Source organism: Caretta caretta, chromosome 4, assembly GCF_965140235.1.
Source record: "Caretta caretta isolate rCarCar2 chromosome 4, rCarCar1.hap1, whole genome shotgun sequence".
Taxonomy (NCBI): domain Eukaryota; kingdom Metazoa; phylum Chordata; order Testudines; family Cheloniidae; genus Caretta; species Caretta caretta.
This window is the reverse complement of record NC_134209.1, coordinates 90,833,693-90,854,991: the sequence shown is the minus strand read 5'-3', so window position 1 is coordinate 90,854,991 and position 21,299 is coordinate 90,833,693. Positions and strand designations below refer to the sequence as shown.

General features: G+C 41.7%; 1 protein-coding gene across 3 annotated transcripts in view; it reads left to right on the top strand.

Moving 5' to 3' along the window:
* Positions 1 to 21,299, top strand: part of ACSL1 (acyl-CoA synthetase long chain family member 1) — a 58,231-nt gene that overhangs the window by 22,533 nt on the left and 14,399 nt on the right. For 2 of the 3 annotated variants that reach the window (XM_048847927.1, XM_048847929.2), the window contains exons 6-14: positions 3,585 to 3,684; positions 3,842 to 4,020; positions 8,492 to 8,524; positions 8,701 to 8,752; positions 9,480 to 9,553; positions 13,115 to 13,192; positions 17,279 to 17,413; positions 18,176 to 18,310; positions 19,310 to 19,405. In XM_048847927.1, coding sequence (XP_048703884.1) covers positions 3,585 to 3,684; positions 3,842 to 4,020; positions 8,492 to 8,524; positions 8,701 to 8,752; positions 9,480 to 9,553; positions 13,115 to 13,192; positions 17,279 to 17,413; positions 18,176 to 18,310; positions 19,310 to 19,405 — 882 coding nt within the window. Of the gene's footprint in view, positions 1 to 3,584; positions 3,685 to 3,841; positions 4,021 to 8,491; positions 8,525 to 8,700; positions 8,753 to 9,479; positions 9,554 to 12,977; positions 13,056 to 13,114; positions 13,193 to 17,278; positions 17,414 to 18,175; positions 18,311 to 19,309; positions 19,406 to 21,299 lie in introns of all 3 variants that reach the window. The other variant, XM_048847928.1, reaches the window with a different exon arrangement.

Genomic DNA, 21,299 nt, shown 5'->3' with positions numbered 1-21,299 from the left:
AGGCTGTTTAAAACTTGGGGAAGGCTTTCCCCCCTCTTCTCTCTCTTCCCCTCCCCACAGTCTCCAGTACTTTCCTACAGACGTTATGGATGTCCACATAGCCACAATTTCACCCCCTAAGACTAAGGAGAAAAGAGGCTAGGACATCTCCCACCTAATAAAACAAGTTTTAATAGGAAAAATCATAAGATGTTTAAAATGATAGGTTTCCACAAACTCATTGGCTCTAGTCTTCTGGATCCTGCTAGAATAGGCGATGGAATAGGAGAGAAGGAGCCAGAGTGATGGTCTCTTGATATAGTGCTTCTCACTAGCAGACCTTCCTTGAGTATAGGTGGTGAATGGCCAAAAACTGGAGTACCCTTGCAGCATAACTTCCTCTCCTCAAGGGGATTAGTCAATGTATGTCTACTTGAGCTACAGCTGTTTGCAGTATAGATGTACCGAAGCTAGCCTTTAGCTAGCCAGGGTATAGGAGCAGTAAATGAAGATGGCTGCACCAGCCAAAGGCTTCTGAGCCTTACCCTTGTCTTTTATGGGATATAAATTACACTTCTCTGCCTTTTAGTACCTCCCGATGTCTTTGGACAAATCAGATAAAAGGCCTACCCTGGAGCCATGTAACTTTGGTCCCTGAAGGATGGGTGTATGTGACTTGTTTTTAAATTAGGTCATCAGTTAGATGGAAAAGGTTCACTTAAGCCAGCCATTTTAAATATTGGTATCTTCCATATCACACTTCTGTGAAACCTCCCCTCATCCAATTTTTAGGAAGCTGGCATGGCCTTTGAGTCAAATGTCCTCAAAACATTACCAGTTTATGGGAATACTAAATATAAAATTGCTAATAAATAACTAGAGGGAAAACCCCAGGAAAAACCCTTGCTCAGATTGAGTGTATTGCCAGTAAATGAGTTTATAGATTTCATTTCTACTGCTTCTGCTATCTGGTTTTTATGCTTGCAAACTACTATAATCTCCCTATTTTGCAACTTTATATTCAGTTTTTTCTGAAAATAAATTATCTCTTTATAGAAATTTAAAGCTTACCAATTTGAAATCTTTTGAAATAATAACACTTTATTTTGTCTATATGCCTGTACAAGCTATCCTCCTCCTCCTGTTCAGAGCAAAGAACTGGTGTCAGGACTCAAGGTTATAGCTGAAGATCCATCTGTAACTCCAGAGTGTGATGGGGAAACTCTCCTCCACCATTATCTCTGTAACACAAAGGTGCTTGAATTCTTCTAGTGCAGGAGTATTTGGTGCAATAACACCTTGAAATCCACTGTAACAGGCACCTGGTAACATAGCAACTAAAATGGAGGCTACTTTCAAAAGTTTAAACAGTGGGTATAAAAGAAGTTGTAAGGCTCAGTCCAAAAATATTTAGGTGCCTTTATCAAGATGGCTTGATAGTGTTACAAGCCAATCTAGCAGGCAGGCCTGAACACTGTCTCTACTGTGTGAGCAACTTGGGGGTCAACTGTCAAGAGTCATTATACTGAACTTTACAAAAAGCACACTTCTGGAACATGAGCATGGAAAGATGATGCAATTTACTTATCAAATGCACTCCAAAAAAAAAAAAAATCTCATGGCTTGTGTCTGGTTCAGCCTGGAAATATGTGGTACCATTAGTATAGGAAACTTGAAGTTTTCCTGGATCAGGTGAACAAACATAAGAGGCCTGAGATTTAGCAACCTCGGTAGCATAGTTAATGCAGAACAAAATGTTAGGGGATTAACCAATTTAATGTTACACAAACTTGGTACCACTTGTTCGGTCAATGAAGTAACTGGCTAATTTCCTCTGAAAACACTGAGGTTTTTTCCAATTTTTATTGCTTGAGTAAAAGTTTAGAGAGCCCTTTGGGATTAATGATCCATTTTCAGATAGATTTTAAAGATGCCTGCTGTTCTCACCACTAACTGGAATTGGTGAACATTACAGATCTTAAAAAATTCTCAGTCCTACAATATTGTAGAATTTGTGACAAACTCGAAGTAAGGAAGACTTGAGTTGTCTGTTTCTAGGCACACAGAAAAGCCAGGGAGACTTTTATCTCATGGTAGTCTCAAATCCTAGAATTTGGCATAGCTACATGGGTATTGCATATAACTGGTTCTCTTTAGTGAACAACTTTCACTGTCCTGTTTTTATAGAAATCCTCTGAATGCATGACTGCCTCATACAAGGATGCTTTAGGAACTTATCTGCCTAAATTACTTGGCATAAAGTTGAAATAGCTATTGTGCTTGCTGGGATATGTAACTAATTATCCAGTAAACTCTTCCCATTTCAACTGCAACTGTCTGAGTACCAGTGGAGAGCTCCTCACCAACCAAAGGGCATATATCCAGCTCTGCATATATTCCACAATGGCTCCTTACTAACTAGGGATTTTCTGCCCATTTGGACTTTACTTATAGAAGGGGGGTGGGTGTGTGTGAGATCTCCATCTCCAAAGTAGTAGACCCCACCTTTTCAAGAGGGAAAGGTGACCATATGGCATTTGGGTTATTGGTGGTACACTTCAGACAACTGTCTATAGACTGGCTTGCATCAATTTGACAAATATATTCGAGGCTCCTGCACACCTGGCCACTATCCGACTGCACTGAGTGACTAGCATTGACACTTGAAGCACTTCAATGATGGCTTATACAGAGGGGTGCTGTGACAGGGATTGAAGTTAATCTAATAAAAGCACTGAATGAGTAGAAATCCTGTGTCCACACTCCCATGGACAGGTAGAATCAAAAGGAAGAAACTGGAGGGAGACCAGAATAGAATGGGTGTATGTAGGAGAAGCTAGCTAGTAGAAAAGGACTTAGGTTTTTGTTTCTCTTTTTTGTTTCTTGGGTGGGTGTGTGGGTTTTTGTCCAGAACTGGCATCTGTTACCATATAACTGAGAACTACTGGTAGGCCAGCTTGCTTGTTGGTACCTTTGGAAAACTAACCACCTATACCGGGGTGGTTACCTGAGCCTAAGAAGGAGCCAGAATTTACCAATGTACATTCCCGAAGAGCCACAGTAATACATCAGCAGCGCCCCCTCAGTCCACTCCCAGCATCTCCCACCCACCGGCAGCCCTGCCCATCAGCACCTCCCCTCACCTCCCGATCAGCTGTTTTGTGGCTTGCAGGAGGCTCTGGGAGGGGGGAAAGGGGGAAGAACTAGGGCATGGCAGGCTCAGGGGAGGGCGTAGGAAGGGGTGAAGTGGGGGCAGGGCCTGTGGCAGAGCCAGGAGTTGAGCAGTGAGCAACCCCCAGCACATTGGAAGGTTGGCGCCTGTAGCTCCAGCCCCGGCATCAGTGCCTATACAAGGAGCCGCATATTAACTTCTGAAGATCATCTTCATGTGGCTCCAGAGCCACAGGTTGGCCACCCCCAGCCTATACTATGCCCTCCTGGGTAAACAAATGACTGTTAAAAGAACAAGTAACTCCTGTTGATCAAATCTCCAAACTGAAGATTTCTTTTTGTATGCTAACATCAGGTTCCCTCCGTTCAGGAGTCTTAGCACCCTGCTGTTTGGACTAGTAAACTCCTGTTGACTTGTGCTTTTCTTTCTACAGTGGGTTCTCATTGAGCAGGGGTGTTACACCTACTCCATGGTGGTGGTGCCACTTTATGATACGCTGGGAGCTGATGCAATCAGTTATATTGTGAACAAAGGTATGACTCTTTCAGCAGCTAAATATCAGATGACAGGCTGACTGGTAAAAATGGTTGTTGCCTTATTCAAAATAACCCTCTGATACAAACCTGTCTGGATCAGGTCTAATAATTAAATAAGTCAAACTTTACTAATAGCACTCTTCTCCTAATTCAGCTGATGTAGCACTGGTTTTCTGTGACAAATCTGACAAAGCCAAGCTTCTGCTGGATAATGTGGAAAGGGGAGAAACTCCAGTCCTCAACACCATTGTTATCATGGAATCCTTTGATAGTGATCTCGTAGAACGTGGGAAGAAGCGTGGGGTTGAAATTCTCAGCCTGAGAGAACTGGAGGTAAGCACTGAAGTCTTCCCCTATTTTACTGTTTCCACCCAGTATCTCCTCTATACCCATAGTTGTACAGTGAAGTGCCCTAGAGGGGTGGGGAGTTGGGGATTCAGCAGAGTAATTCATCCTGTTCAGATGGCTGGTTACAAAATCTTGATCTTTGACCAAGAGAGTGAAGGGTAAAGGTTTGACATCTGTTTACACAGTACACCCTTTCTAAAAAGTAAACAATTCACTAGTAGTGTTTCACAATGCTTAAATGAGTCTACAAAATAACTTCCAACGTGGGTATAAAAATTAGTTAAACTGGTTCAAAGGTAACACTAAAATCTAAATCTTACCATTAATATTTACATCTAGAGGAGCTGTCTAAACAATTCTGCTATCCCTTTATCTTAGTCCTATTTCATAAAGTACCAGCTGCAATAAAACTCAAATGGTGGTGGGTTTATACACAGAATAACTACTTGTATGGATCTTGTTCAGGGCACGTAGTCATGGACTAGGTGTCCCTGACAATTTGGTACTCCAACACCAACACTGTACCATCTTCTAGTTGGAACCTTAAATTAAGTCTTACCGTCTCTGCTAGTAAACGGACAAGGTTCAGCTGTCGTACACGTCTCCTGAGGTCAAGAAAATCTAGTACAGCCTCATTCTGAGGAATGCTAACATGGGGAGGGAGGAGCAGGTGTCTGTAGATTCATCAGTTTAGTAGTTATGAATCTAAGGCAGTGGTGAATAAAAGCAAATTACGTACTACAGAGAATGGGAGGGAGTCCCAGTTTTTCTAAAAACTGTTTCTGGAGTTTAGCACAACTGAACTTGGCTCCGTGATCTGGAAACTTAACACCAAGTGGTCTTGGTGGATTTTTAAACCACTTATACTGGCCCCACAAAACAATGCCAATGGAACCCTGTAGTGGAACACTGGCTTTCTAGGAGTACCATCATCTGGAAGTCCCTAAAACATTCAAAAGGTATATAACTGTCCCCCTGCTTCAGGCTGCCATAATGAGCTTTGATTGAGGCAGCGAAACTTCAAAGTACAGAATTTGGGCATAGGCCTGCAGTTTGCATCCTTCAAACAAAAAATGTCAGGGCTCATAGGCACACTTGTGACACTTCATTTTACTGACTAGATGGTCTATTCAAATGAACAGTTTTCAGATGTGGAATTTGAGAGAAGTGGCACATCTTTCCATGTCAAACTATAGAATTGTAAATTTAACCAGGCTTCAACTGGAAAATTGGTGAAGACAAGACTACTGATATCTAACTCCCAAGTGACATGTTTGATCCCCTTGTTCCTCACTAACTCAGGTAAATTCCTGAATTTCACTGAACCAAAATCTTTGCAGTTAGACTGCAGGGCAAATGCATCCTCCTTTTGGTGAAGGTTTACAGATAACAAAACAGTGGAGGTCATTACCAAGGAACAGCTACTTGCATATGTTTGAGGGTGGGGTAAAACTTTTTTCTTGCTTAGGTATAGTGAACTTTCATGGCATCAATAATATTGCAAAACACCTAGTGCTTTTATTAGTGGTGAAACTGGCATAATTCTGAGAATGTTTGTTTGAACTTGACTTGTCCAAAACGCAAAGAATAACCTGGGATGCTAAAACCAGTCCTTTACTTAAGGACTAGTGCAATTCTAGTGCTTTAAAAGCAATTTTATTTAAAGAGTGGATTGCTGGTGGCTTGTAACACTCCAAATAAGCTGCTTTTATGAAAGCTTAACTATCCTAGGGCAGTAGCTTCTAGATTGCCCTTCTGGTAACTTTTTTTTTTTCCTCCTCCAAGTGATCATTCACTCCCATTTGTCCCCAGTGGGAGCTGCTGGGTACTGAGTGCTTATTTAATAATATAATTTTTAAAAAAGTGGCCCACAACTTGAAGTGCACAATACCTTGGAAGATAAAGTCTGAACTGCATTTGCCCAATTAATGGGGAAAATATTCAGTCCTCACATTCTAATACTCCTCTTACATGCAGTATCAACTGAGAGTTATCCCTGAAAAGTGTACAATACAATCAACATAGTCTCCTGGGTCTTACCAGGAATAAGTAATGTAGTACTAAACTTCTGTTGGCACTCCATCTCACAGCAATGCCCTGATCCAATCCAGTCTTGTAAATATGGTGTAGTTGCCTGTCCATGATATCTTTTTCTTAAGATGTGCTTTAACATGGTCACAAATGATAGACCATGGAAATGTTAAGTGCATTTTCCCAACACATTAAGTCTTTATTAAAACACAAAAAACCTGGACCTAAACAGCCTAAAATCTCTAATTTTTAAAAAGCAAAACAGTGCAGAGACTAAGGGTATGTAAACACTAGCCACTGGATCGGTGGGTAGTGATAGATCTATCAGGGATCGATTTATCATGTCTAGTGTAGACGCGATAAATCTATCCCCGATCGCTCTGCCGTCAACTCCTGTACTCCACCGCAGCAAGAGGCGAAAGCAAAGTCGACGGGAATGGCAGCAGTCGACCCTGCGCCTTGAGGACGAGAGGTAAGTCTACCTAAGATATGTCAACTTCAGCTACGAGAATAACATAGCTGAAGTTGCTTATCTTAGGTCGATTTCCCCCCCCCCCAGTGTAGACCAGGCCTAAGGCTATGTCTACACTGCATTTTTAACAGTAAGCACCAGTGTGGACAATGGTTTTTGTTGGGAGGAGATGCTCTCCTGCTGACAAAACTATTGCCCCTTGTTGGGGGTGGCTTTATTTTTTTTGGTAGGAGAGCTTTCCTGCCTACAAAGAGAGCTCCTCTGCATGCCTTACAGTGGCAAGGTTTTGGCAGCACAGCTGCACTTCTGTAAACTGTGCAGTGTAGACATAGCCTAAGCCTTTAATTCAGGGCAGGGCCAGCCACAAGGAAATGTTCAGTGCTTATTTTCTTATACCTTGAGGTAAGGACCATGATGAAACTGACCCATAGAATTATTTCAGGTTTAAGACTGTTAACGTTTCAATCTGTCAAAAGATTGACTTATATGGGTTCTTTAACTACTGTCATTCCTAATTAAGATTAAAAACACTTAATTTTGAAACCTTTAAGCTCATTAACACTGAAATTCCACTCTCAAATATGCTTGGCTTTTAGCCATTACCTCTACTACTGTTCAGAAGGGAAAACTTCAGGCTCTACTTTTTCTAGATATTGGAACTTTTGTCAGCCTCTTTAGCCACAGGGTCAGACAAATCTCAAATGACAAGGGGCCACAATCCAAATAGGGATGCAGAGTCTAAGCCCTACTCCGTTCCCATTGTGGTGCAAAGGAAGCAGAAATCACTGCAAGCTCCCTTCCTAAACTCTGGAGCAGGGAGCATGGGGGATGGAGAAGAGTGGCTGGAGTGTGCTCTAGCTATCCCCAGCTGGCATATGGTGTGTACTCTAGGAGACTGCTGTCACCTAGTGTAAATTGGAACAGTCCAAGCTGTTGTAACCTGGGCTATAGCTGAGAATCCACCCACCCCACCCCCTGGTTGCAATGAAGTTTCCTCTGCTTGGAGCTCCCCTAATGTGCCACTCCTATCTTGCTCTCCCTGGAGTTCCCACAGCCTGGTGAGTAATGAAGCATCTCTGCTTCATTGTTGGCAGGGAAGGAAGGAAGCTGGTAAGAGCTTTTGGCACTTGTGTAGGGAAACAGTGGGAGGCAGTTGGGGAGAAGATGCTCCCCACCTTGTAGTGACAGGCTGTCCCAAACACTTCCATTCAAAAGTCCCAGGGGAGCATCTTTCTAATTCATAAACAATAATCACTTCAACAGTAATACTTGAAGTCCACAGCATGGGCACCATCATGCTATAATAATTGATTTGTCTTCAAGGTGGTATTGGCATGATATTGGATGCTAAAGTCTTCTGTAACCTCTGACAGTAACACAATGATTAAAAAGTTAGTGCCCCATCTGCATTGATGAAGCATGTGAAATAAGGAGTCTGTTTTGAAAACAAAGTGCAGAATTAATGGTGACTTTAAAAATAGACTGTCATAATCTGGGACCAATGCTGAAAGGTACTTTCTCTTGAAAACGTCAACAATGGCTTTTGTTGCATTAAAGGTTGACCGTGCTGAATACACACATGCCATGGTCCACTAGATTAGAATAGGAGTGTGAACTGGTTGTTATAAAACTGAGAATTTAGGTGACATGCCTATCTCCTCTGCCACGTGTAAATTGGAAAGTATGCTTAATCTTATTCCACAGATCTTTGGTTTCTTAATAAATAAGATACTAAATTTACTGTTGTGTTCTTGAAGGGGCATTTTCAGGTCACTGTTTGCTTATCTGGTGCACAAGCATATGGCACTTAAAGTTCTGTTAAACTTTATTCCTTTATGGTCAAAAGTAACTAGCTTGGTGTCTAAATGACAAATGTTCTGAAATGGATAGTGATAGGACATATTTTAAAGCAAATGTGGTTATCCTACTCATGTCTGTCTCCTAAATTTTTAGGAGGTGGGGAGAGCTCACAGACGAAAACCTGTGGTAAGTATCAAACTACCAAAAAGAGAACTGATCTGAAATTATAACTCTGGCAGTCTTTAGATCAAAGTAAGGCACCAATGTGTCATCTTCTGTGGCTCAAAGTAAAATTGGTACTTTGATGGTTTTGTCCCTCAAAATCTCATTATACTGAACCAGCCAAACTTTTTTTTTTAAAGCCTCCAAGTCCAGAAGATCTAGCAGTCATCTGTTTCACCAGTGGAACTACAGGTACACTTATGCTGGACTTTCTATATTCTACTTTTATGGACAAAGATCATTCAGTAGGCTCCTTACCACATGCTCAGTGTTTCTCCTTCTGCTTCAGCATTTCACCTGTTACAGCAGAAAGTAGTGGATGGCAAATTTGCTTTAGAACTTTCAGGGTTAGCCAATGGGAAGTTGAAGTGCTTGACAAATAATTCCTGGAGACCAAAATGCACTTTCAGAAGTGAGGTATCAGGATTTGCTTGCTGCTAACACAGAGGATGAAGAGCTCTGTGTAGCCTGAAAGCTTGTCTCCTTCAACAGAATATCTTACCCCCTCCTTTTTTCTCAAAAACAATGAGACTTGTATTAAGAGAATTTGTAGGATTGAATTTAAAAGTTAAGACTTCAGTGTTTAAACTTTTTTCAAATTCTTTCCAAAATCCCTTCCTTCTGAGATCTTCAGCTACCAAACATGGAAGATATTAAAGGCCTTCTGTCTGTCTTTATTCCTCAACCATTTGAACAGAACTGGTGCTGTCTAACTTTGCAAACCTGTTAACAATTCTATCCCTTCAAGTTTTACTTCATTCATACCATTAGTCTTTGTTTTAAATGTTGTGCATCTATCCATTAAAGCTCTTTCTAGACTTCCCTAGAGGTAAGTGATAAAGTGAATATTATCTCAACTTGATATTTTAATGTGTATAAACCCTTCACTGTTGCATTTTAATATTTATTTCCTCTTTAGGAAACCCCAAAGGAGCTATGATTACTCATCAAAATATAGTGAGCAATGCTTCAGCTTTTTTGAAAGCTACAGAGGTAAACTTAAAGGCTAAGTCATTCAACGTTTTCCAGACTCTTAGGGCTTTGCCCATAAGAAGGAAAGCCTTTTCAGAAAGAAATGGCATTGAAAATATCTAACACTGTTTTGCTAAGTTCTTTAGGCTCCTAAAGTCTGGCTGATACTACTTGAACCCATCTTATCAAAACTTCACCAGTATAAGACAGCTGTTCTGAAATTGGCAACTCCACACACTGAATTCCTGAAACTCCTGCTAATTGCTCTCCCATCCCCCAAAACATTAAAATAAAATATCAAATCAGTCTCCCTTGCTTAATCCATTGGTCGGTGACTGATTTGACAGCTTGCTATTTAGTGACTTCCCAGGCAAGAGATTGGTAAAGCTGCAAGCTTTAGACTAGTCCAAAAATCTGCATACATTTTTCTCATGTAGTTCCCTCTGACAGATGGGTTCCCCACATCTACACTGATCTCTGTGTAGAAATTATTGCAGTGACTTAAATTAGTGTCAAGGTGAAGCAAAGTCCTTCTAGACATCTTGGAGCTAATTCTATTAGGTCAGGGTTATAGTGCAAGTTGAACAATTGACATATACCCTGAAACTTCCCCATCTGAAGGCTTGTCTCCATTTGCAAAAATGACAGCATCTAGTTTAGCTCCAACTAAACACATGCGAGCTAATTCCAGTTCAAACTCCCTCTTACCTAATGTAAAGGTGGGGGTAATGCTTTTTAGCTATTTGAGATCTAGCCTAGGCTCCTACCCTCTTTTCAATAAAGACAAATCCTGAAAAAGGGTCAGATGAGATGGTTTCCCATATTCCTTTTGTGTCTGCTGCCCTCTTGCAATACAACAGGGTGTAAAACTAATTCCATTAAATTATGTAGTATGTTTTTCCACTGGCTCTCTAGAGCAGATCATAAAATAGCTTTCTCTAATTTTCCAAGTCTAATTTGGAGACTACTGTGCCTCTGGCCCAATGAGTTAAAAACAGGATGGCTAAAGTTATTTTATGGTCCATACCTTTGGAGAAGCAAGTGCATGAGCCTGCAAGAAGCATAACGGTTCATACTCGCTGTTGGGTGCAGACTGACTAAAACCTAAATTTGCTGACTAGAAAAGCAAGCAGTTTTAGGATCATTCAAATATAGATGTAATCCAACGAACACAATCTTGGAACTTAGAAATATTAACTTGGCAAAATAAAGAACCAGGATATAGGACTTTTGGGAGGAGGGAACTTGCCCTGAGACAGTTTAATTTCAGAAGTGCTCTTAATTCACTCTTATCCCATTGAAGTCAGTGATTGATTTAGTTTCAACACTGAGCACTCATGAAAAACCCATCTTGAGGTTTTGGAGATGTATAACTGTGTTGCATTTCACCTTGATGTGGATGATAACTCAGATGTGTGGAAGCTGGCCTTCAAAGCTGTCCAGGAATGACTTTTTCCTCTGTTCTGCAGTCTGCCACTTGGAGACCAAGCCCTGGTGCAAACCTACTAAAGCTATTCATAATGCAGAAGAAAAGGGGGCTGGGGGGCTCTGAGAGGACTTGTAGAATTAGAGAAATGTAGACCTTGAGTGGTCATCTGGTCCCTCCTCCCCATGATGAGTCAGTATACCTATATGAAACTGTTGTTAAACCACCAATGACAAGTATTCCACAACCACCCTTTGTAACTTATTCCAGTACTTTGCTATCCTTATAGCTAGGTTAGTTTTTTCCTAATATCTAAGTCTCCCTTGTTGCAGATTAAACCTATTACTACTTGTCCTACCTTCTGTGGACATGGAGAACAATAGATGACAGTCCTCTTCCTAACTTATTTGAAACTTGAGTTCCCCATTGGTGGTGGTTAAGACTAAATGTAATCCGTAACTCTACACTGAAACACCTACATTCATTAGATGAAAGTAACTAGTCAACCTGGAACAGTTACCTAGTTAGTGAGGCAGCTTAAATTGCAGGTGGTTTTGTTTTGATTCTGAAATAGCAAAGTAGTGACTCTAATCAATAAGGTGGCGTTTGCCTTCGATCAAACATGCTAATGCTTTTTTAAAGTGAGAAAACATTTGGGGGATTTCTAGAAATTAACAGTCCGTTTATATATCATGGTAAATTTGTTCCATTAAGTATCCACCTCCAGGCTGCAAGTAGGAACCCTGTCTTGGGTTGACAAGAATGGACAAGTGTTATAGGCAATATTGCTGAACTGTGGTGGCTTGTGCACTACTTCTGTTTACTCAGTGGTTCTCAACTAGGGTTAGGTGTACCCCAGGGGTATGCAATGGCCTACCGGGGGGGGAGTACTCAAATCATCTAGATCACTGTTTCTCAATCTGAGGATTGTGACCCTGGGAGGGGCAGGGTTGCAGGACAGGTTTCGGAGGCTACAAGTGCAGGGCTGGCATTAGGGGATGCAAGATTAGCTTCATGGGGGCCCCCCCACGCAATTGCCAAAGTACATGCTTAAGCCTCTGGCTTCAGACGAGGCTTGCATGTGAAAAACAGGCTCAAGTATCACAGTAAAATTGAAATATATATTGTACTTTGATTTATTTTATAATTGTATGGTAAAAATGGGGGGGGGGGAATATTGTTACAGGACATTATCGAAACTTTTATGTATGATTTTTGTAAGCAAGTAGTTTGAGGTGAAACTTGGGTACAGTAGTCTGGAAAGTTTGAGAACCACTATGTTTACTCAAAAAGAAAAGGAGTACTTGTGGCACCTTTAGAGACTAACCAATTTATTTGAGCATAAGCTTTTGTGAGCTACAGCTCACTTAAGCTTATGCTCAAATAAATTGGTTAGTCTCTAGTGAGCTGTAGCTCACGAAAGCTTATGCTCAAATAAATTGGTTAGTTTCTAAGGTGCCACAAGTACTCCTTTTCTTTTTGCGAATACAGACTAACACGGCTGTTACTCTGAAACTGTTTACTATGCTTTAGCTACCTATTAGTCTGTTAGTGTACTTACAGTAAGTTGGGCAAAAACTTCTGAGTGGGATAAACAATGTCTCTTCCTACCCAAGGCACACCGCTTCAATCTGGTTCTTTTCAACATGTACATCTTCTGAGCACTTGACTACCCTTAATTGTCCCAAAAGTGACTTCCTCTATCCTTGTAGGATAAGGAAAGGGACAATTCTGAATGGCTGCTGTACACATCCCAACACTAACATCCAAAAGACAGAACTCAAATCTAAAACTTATGTCAAATGTCTCATCCCAAAGCTGTTTGGAACTTTCTTTGGTCAAAGTATGTAAAAGCCAAGAATACCTTTTTACAAATAAATAAATTTGAAGTCTGGGGTGTGTCCTAGAGTTGAGAAGTGTTACAATAAGCCTCTGTGCTACAAATTGTCATTAATTACTGTGAAAATTTTAAGTCTGTTTCTCTCTATCTCTCTCTCCTGCTTGGCATTTCCCTCACAGAAAGCAATCATTCCTGCTACAGAAGATGTTCTGATCTCATTCTTGCCCCTGGCCCATATGTTTGAAAGAATTGTGGAGGTAGGAATCTGCATGTACTATATTACTATTCAGAAATCTCACTTTTTTTTTTTTTACAGAGTGCATGTGTCTTGAACCCCAGTGACACACACATTTCCTTTTTGCCTCTTGCACACATGTTTGAAAGACTTGTCCAGGTAAGTGTCTGTCTGAAGGAAACAAATTGTTGTCCAGATAACGTGAGTATTGGGCATTTCACTTCCTGTTAACTACGAGCTTTAGCTTTACTGAAAGGTAGGTATTTTCAGGAATAAGTTTATTAAGAACTATATAATGGAGCACTAGATCTTCTTTCAAAATACTTATACTGGCCACGATTCTTTCTCTAATGCAACTGGTACTGCATTGAAATGCCATGCTCTTCATTGGTAATTACCCTTAGCTAGCCATAATAGTCTGCAAATAGCTATGTTCTCAGATCCATGCAAATTTAGGTTAAATTCAATGGAAAAACATCACCAGTTCCAAGAATCCCATTTCCAAGAAGTGATGGTGGGATTTTTGCTTTTGACCTCATAATGGACAAGTGCCTCCATTCTTCCAGAAAGTGAGATTTTTGGAGTTGGTGGTTTTTCATTGGATTTTTAAAATGCTAATGAAACTTGGAGCTGCTAGGCCATGCTGTCTGATAATTTGGCAAAGTCCTAGGACCCCTAATTTGGGGGATAAGGGATTTGACAGAACTCTATTTATAAAAATAGTCTGGACTGTGTAATCAAGAACTCAGTGAAGGCCATAAACACTAACATTAGGGTGCTGGAGCAATTTATATAGTGGGGGTGCTGAGAACCATTGAACCAAACTGTAAACCCTGCATGGGTAACTCTTGACCCTATTTCATGAAGGGAGGCTGAAGTGGAGACTAGTCAGACCAAATAAACAATGGCCTATATCATCAGTAGGTAATGCATGCAATACAGAAGTATGGCGTTATAGTAGAGTATGTCAGTAGTCTGCATAACAGTGACTTGGGGTACCAAGCTGCTTAAGATGGGGGTGGGCAGGTGTTATGAAGGCAGATAGCAATTTGGAATATCCAGGTCTTATTTAAGACTTCAGAGTTGGGTTACATTTGAGTCTGAATTTTTCCAGCTTTCAGGTGTCTGTTGCAGTTTAAAAACCATTAAGGCCTTTCCCTTGGTTTAGTTGCAATATTAACTCCGAAGGTCTTAATATTTAGAGTGTAAGAGGCTGGGAGTGCTGCTGGTGTGACATGAGTGCAGGTAGGGGGAAGAGTTCTCAAGGGTGGAATTGTGGGGTGGGGGCGACTGATTCAGTATGAAGAGGCTATTGCCACTGTAAAATTGAGTAGTGGTTATTGAAACTCAGTTCTACCAACACTTATTCTCATTGCTTAAAGTGTAGCAGCCAGCTTGCTAGAGCAAACTATCTGAACTGGTTGTCCCTGTAGTACACCGGCTTTCTCCTAGTTCAGCAATCTGTATTGGCTTGCAAAATCACAAGTAGTCTGAAGACTTAAGCAGCTAACCAGACAGATGGGAAGTTGTGATGTAAACAGATCTTTCACAGGATAAAAACCTGTACTTGAGTGCTATGTAGTCCAGGTATTCATAAGAAACCCAGAGTACTCTGCTTTAAAGTTATCTTGACAGACACATTGCTCATTTAAGTTCCTTCTAAATACATTCAAAGTAATGGTTTTGAGTTTCTAGCTCTTCCTTTTGTGTAAGGAAACACAATTTGGAGCCCAGAAATTTTGTAATTCAGATCTGTACCCCAAATTTCATGGTGGTGGGAGGAAATTGGGCTTCCACTTGGACCATGCATCCAACATTTCCAGGCTGAAACCTAGTCTACCTCCTAATTTCAGATCTAGAAAAGGTTTAACTTTGTGGAGCTGTCGGTGTACTTATATTTGACTCCACTACTTCAATAGTTGGAAAGCTTTTCCAGAATGAGGTCACTGTTACCACCTCCAGTTATAAAAACTACATAAACTGCCTATACAGCCATTCATCTCAACTGAATCTTGTGCTGGGGGAATGCAGACTTTCATTTGTTCCTATCAGCGTTGGAGTCAAATGTTGATTACACACGTGGCAACTCCTTGGGCTACCACTTAACTAATAGTAACCCTATTCTAGCACACCACTATGACTGATTAACGAGAACACCTTGGCCCATTCAGGCATGGGAAACCATAAGGCTTATTCTAGGCAAAACCGCTTCTCTTGGCCCAACAGTCTTCAAAATCCTTTGCTGACTTGGCTGGGGGCAGCAAGTAGGAAAAGCTATGGGGAAAAATGGCACCTTGCTATCCATTGTAGGTATATCACCTGAAATAAGTTGAATAGTAAACAAATGACAAGACAAGTTAGCCATGCTAATTTATTCATCGTGGTATGCAGTCGTTGCAACATTTTCTTGCTTAAGGATGGTGTAGGGAATGAGTGAAAGACTGGGTGGCCTCAAAAAGAAACCACTGTGAAGTAAGAAACATATTAGCCAGTTTATTCTAAGACTTAAGCTGGGTAAAATGTGCAGCAGCCATCACTAGAGCTACAGTCTGAATCTCAAGAGTTTCCTTCTTCCCCTGGCAGCCTGGACATTAGGTCTCTATTCCTGCTTCTCTGTCCTCTTCTTCCTTAAATCACAGGGTACCACTCTGGCTGGAAAGACCCTGACAGCCAGCTGCTGAGTATGCAGCAACTTGACTGTTAGCTATCCAGTAGGAACAACAGGTCCAGTGTGGGAAGGATTTAGTGGCAGTGGGACTCTGCATTTGGGTAGGGTACAGAGGACTTAATGAGGGAAAACAAGAGGGCTTTCAGTTGCTGGTGAGGAGAGAAGCCTTCCCTCCCCACCGTAGAGAGGAGAACTGATATTTCTGAAAAACAGGAATGCCCTGTTCTCGGCACGTGTGTCAGTGCTCAGTCTCTATTGAAAAGCTGGTCCTGAGTCTTGTAAACCCCAGCAGACTCTACCTACTGCAGACTCTGGTCACCTGAAAAAACTGTAGACCAATGAACTTGGCAGACTGAGTACACTGACACCTTATGCAGGTGGTTGGTGACTCTGCCTGAACTGATGTGCAGGGGAAGAATGCACTATATAGTAGCAGAACACGGGTGTGGGGTGTGGGATGTTGAGCCTATATTGCAGGGCTGGGGGTAGGGGGAGAGGAAAAAGACAAATCTTAAGGCAAGGAAAGAAAAGCATAGAAAACCACCCAAGAGAAGGTACAGCCAACAGCAAGAATCAGTAGGGAGACCATTTGGGGGGGGGGGGGGGGGAGGGAAAGGGACATACAGGATAAACTATAACAAGGGGGTGGGATTAGAGAGGGAAAACAGGGGTTCATTGTAGTCCTATTTCCTTCCCTGTTTTTAGCCCAAAGGGGGGAGTGAGCTTGCTTTCCTCAAGGAGGGGGAAGGGGAAGAGTAGGCATTTCTCCTGTTGCCAGAATTGACCCAGGCCCACCTCTACCATCACCCCCTTCAATCCATCCTCCTGCGTTTCGGTTTACCTGCCCCCGTTCCACAGAAGTATAAAACAAGTGGTGAAGACAAGCATCCATATTGTCAGTCAGACAATGTGCTACCTTAAGTGCAGACGTGGGAATTTCTTGACCTACAGTAGGGAAGCCAAGCAAATGGGAACAGACATTCTGCTTCATAGTTGGTTTCAGTATTTTAATAGGTGGGTCTAGAGTTCCTGTAGTCACAAGTATATCTTTGCCACTGCCTGCTTTTCAATCCCTGCCACTGCTTGCCTACCTGGCCAGTGCTCTCCAGCCACTGTGGTTTACTTCTGCTGTTAGGCTCCTCACATGCCTTATCCCACTGACTTAAGGTCCCTGGCCTGCCTCTGCAGCTTAGAATCCTAGGACTGGAAGGGACCTCAAGAGTTCGTCTAGTCCAGTCCCCTGCACTCATGGCAGGACTAAGTATTCTCATTCTAGATCATTCCTGACAGGTGTTCGTCTAACCTGCTCTTAAAAATCTCCAGTGATGGAGATGCCTTGTCTCCCTTGGTGCTTCATCTTTCCTGTCCTACCCTGAAATGAAACACTTCTCCAGAGGCTCCCTCCCACCACCACTTCCCAATTGTTATAGTGGAGCTGAAGACTTAAGAGGACTTAGCATGGGTGGGGTGGCAGCTGCCAAGACTAGAGAAGATACTGGATCATCAGTTTAGCCTGCTCTAAATGTATCTCTTTAACTATAGCTCATGTACTAAAAGCAGTTTTACTATCTTAACAGTGTGTGATTCTCTGCCATGGAGCTCGGATAGGATTCTTCCAGGGGGACATCAGACTACTTATGGATGACTTAAAAACACTGCAGCCAACTATATTTCCTGTAGTACCAAGATTGCTGAACAGGATGTTTGACAAAGTAAGTCCAGTAGCATTAATCTAAAACTTGACAAATTAAACTGAAAACCACTTTCCGAAAGCTGTGCCAATAGTGGGGTAGGACTTGCTAGCCATCAAAACCTGGGATGGGTCATTAATTTCTAAAACATATGCCTGCATATACAGTACTGTTAACCTAACTCTCTAGGGATTTAAACTGTAGTTAATGGTTGGCTGTTAGATATCCCTAGAAAGGCAGCATGTTCTGGTGGAGACCAGACTGAATCAGACCTGGGTTCTAGTCACTAGCAGAGTTGTACCTCCTGTGTGGCCTTGAGCAGATCACTTAGGGCTTCGCTTCATAAACATTTAGGTCATGGCAAGATGAGGTGTAAATCTATTCCATGCTAGCCTGATGTGTGCTAAGTATTTATGTGCATGCTGCTGACATGCACTAGAAGTTCCTCAGTGTACTCTGATCTACCCTGGTTTCAAAGCAGGGTAGGTCAACGCTAATGAACTGTTGGTGCATGTCAGCAGAGTCCATGTGAATAATTAGCACAAATCAGGCTAGTGCATGATAGATTTACAGCTGATCTTACTATGAATTAGTCATGTAGACAAGCATTTTGCCTCTCTGTATCTTAAGTCTCCCATCTGGGATAAAATACTTCTCAGTAAAGGCTTCTGAGAAAAATTTCTTTTTTTTTTTTTTTAAAAAAGACTTTGTGCTTTCCCATAAGGATAAAGGAACACTGTCTTACGAACTTTCTAATACAAGATTTAACTTCTTTCATATTAGATCTTTGGACAAGCCAATACTTCACTGAAAAGGTGGATCCTGGACTTTGCTTCCAAGAGGAAAGAAGCAGAACTTAGAAGTGGCATAATTAGAAAGAACAGCCTGTGGGATAAACTGATCTTCCGCAAAATACAGGTATGTTTGAAACTGTCTCTGCTCACACATAAAAATTCTCATGTTATAAATCTTTGGAGGATTACTCCTTATTAGTTCTAGTGCAAAGAAACATTATGAAATAGATTCTCCTGAAACAAATCTGTCTTGCTTCAGACAGGCAAACAAATAGCATAGAATATCTGAGTAATCTCTTTTTTCTCTACAATACATGTTAACTGCGTGCTGTACAAAGGCCTCAAATCTTCAGTAATCTCACTTGACTATCCTTTCTCTATTAGACTCTTTAGGCTCTCTGAAGTGCATTAAACTGTGAGACTTCCTACCTGTGTCCTAGCTGAGTGGTTAACATCTAAGATATTTGCATCTAGTGACCTTGAAATCACTGTATCCAAAGCACTTTCTAATAACTGAACTGTAGGCATCAGACTATAATCGCTCAATGTGAATGAGGGAGTGATTAGCTGGGACTCCCTTCAGCCTGGGTAAAGGATGTCTTAGCCGTTCAAGAACCTATGGCTATATATAAAACTCAAAGTAAGCGGTTTGTACTTTTGGTAGTGACTCGTCATTTTAATCCTAGATGACCTGCGCCACTGACTGCCCCTCCATACTGTAACACTGATGTCTAGCATGGTTAATCAGAGCAGTTTCACTCCCTCCCATCCTCCCTACAGTAGGACTGCTGCAAAGCCAAATCCCACAGAGGGGGCCATGGCTTTGGGCTCTGCAGACTCAGTTGTCTGTGTGCCAGAGATGCAGTAACAGCACAGTGTGGTCTTTGTGGACAGTGATTGTAGAAAATGGCTGCAAATAACTGAGTTTAGTGCATGAGCATAAAGCATGTCAAGAAAAAGGTAGTTCCTCCTTCTAGAACAGGATACCTTTCAAAACTAGACGTGAGTGCCCAGCACTCCTGTGACTCGTATTGAGCAGGGAGGAAGACTTCTGACAATCTCTCATTAAAATGCTGTTAGTGTCCGGAATACCTTGTCTGTCTGTATGTGTGGTTTTTTTTAGGCAAGTCTGGGAGGAAAAGTAAGACTAATGATCACCGGAGCAGCTCCTGTGTCTGCAAGTGTACTGACCTTCCTAAGAGCAGCACTTGGTTGTCAGGTGAGTTCAGGTTTCAGAGACCAGATTGCATGCATTCATGTCTGAGCACTGTATACAGTACTAAACGCTGGCTGGAAATATACTATTAGGAGCTTGCAACAAGAGCTTTATTAAGGCTTTTGCTGTTTTGGGCAATTTGCTCTAATGCAATACATTCTAGCAATGGTGCACTCCAGGTAGAGTGACTACATTGACTAATGACTATTGTTAGAACTGTACATGAAAGCTGAGGCAGAAAGACACATTTATAAACTACACATCTCAGAATTCACAGCTCACGTTTATCACTAGAGCTCTCTGATAATCCAGCTGCTTTCTCTGGTGTCTTAATATCCTTAGCAGCACCCTTAAAGTGTCTTTGTACTATGAAAAGACATGCCAATGGTGGCATGAGATTCCATGGGTTTTTTCTTTCCTTTCCCACTCCAAATCAAATGTGGCCTGTTTCCAAGTCACTCTTCTAAATGACAGTCTTTGGATCTAAAATTCTGGCTGGGTTTCCTTCTAACTGGTGTATACTCTAACTAAACCTCAAACACTTGAGTTGGATCTGGGTAACTAGTGTCAATGTGAGGCTGAAATATCCCCATTTAACTCTGGGAGCATTTAAAAGGCTGGCAGTTTAAAACACACAAACACCACGAAGAATCATGAGTAGGAATAGAGGTGTTTTTTACCTCTATATTTGGCACTGGAAATTAATAATGGGCTCTTCAGCCTAGCAGAAAAAGGTATAACACAATCCAGTGGCTAGAAGTTGAAGTTAAACCAATTTCAGGCTGGAAATAAGACTTATTTTTTTAAGTGAGGAATTAACAATTGGAACAGTTTACCAAGGGTTGTGGAGGATTCTCACTGACAACTTTTTAAATCAAGACTGGATATTTTTCTAGAAGGTATGCTCTAGGAGAGTTGTGGAAGTTCTTTGGTCTGTGCTATACAGGCGGTCAGACTAGATAACCACAATGATCCCTTCTGGCCTTTGAATCTATGAAGGGAATTGGCTGTCAGCAAAAATGTTCTTAACCAGGCCACGTTAACAGTTGGGCTCAGTGTTTTGTCGTTCTGCTACAGAACTGTAGCTCGTCTGCAGCAGGCAGATGGGGGGGCAGGACATGCAAGGGAGGATGCAGGATTCCTGTGGCTCTGACTTGATGGGATCCTGACTTCTCTTCTAAGAATGAAGATTTAATGCACAAAAAATAGAGGTGCTCATGACAGCACCCTCCAGGGCCTCTTAAATTAGTAAAGCTGTAGCACTAGTACTCTGTGCCATCTAGAATTTTTACCAGCTGGGGGAAATCAAACACCTATTTTACTCCTACGAAATAGGTTCTGTTGGAGTAAGCGCTTTTCAGGAAAAAACTCCCTCTGAATCCAAACTTTGCCAAATCCAGTTTGTTCAAGTGGTAGTCCTTATGCTTATTTCACACCTGGTACACATTGAGCCCCATTGCACCTCAGACCAGAGATTTGAGGCAAGTAGTTAGTGGCCATTGGTCCAGGAAGGACTGAAAACTTTGAAAATATCTTCTGATGAGGTAATCTGTCCTATCCTCAATCCCCCTCTTTATCAGGCATGGTCCTCCTTAGACACGTCAACACCAGAACACCAGAAATCACTTTGAGGAGAAGAGGATCCTACCCTTCTGTCTGCAAATCAGAGCATGTTTCCAATTGTGGAACAAGACCAATCCAATTTTCTAGCCAAGCCTTCCCCTAGAGGGAATCAAGCCCAGGCAGAACCCATAGGAGGTCTTGGAGCATCCTCCTTCTTGTTATGACTACCCAGGGGACCATAGGTACCCTATGGCTTGGGGGTGGAGGTGGCTGGTTGAGCCTTCATTTTAGCCTTACTGGGCTCCTTGGGATTCATGTAAAAGATGACCTGGAT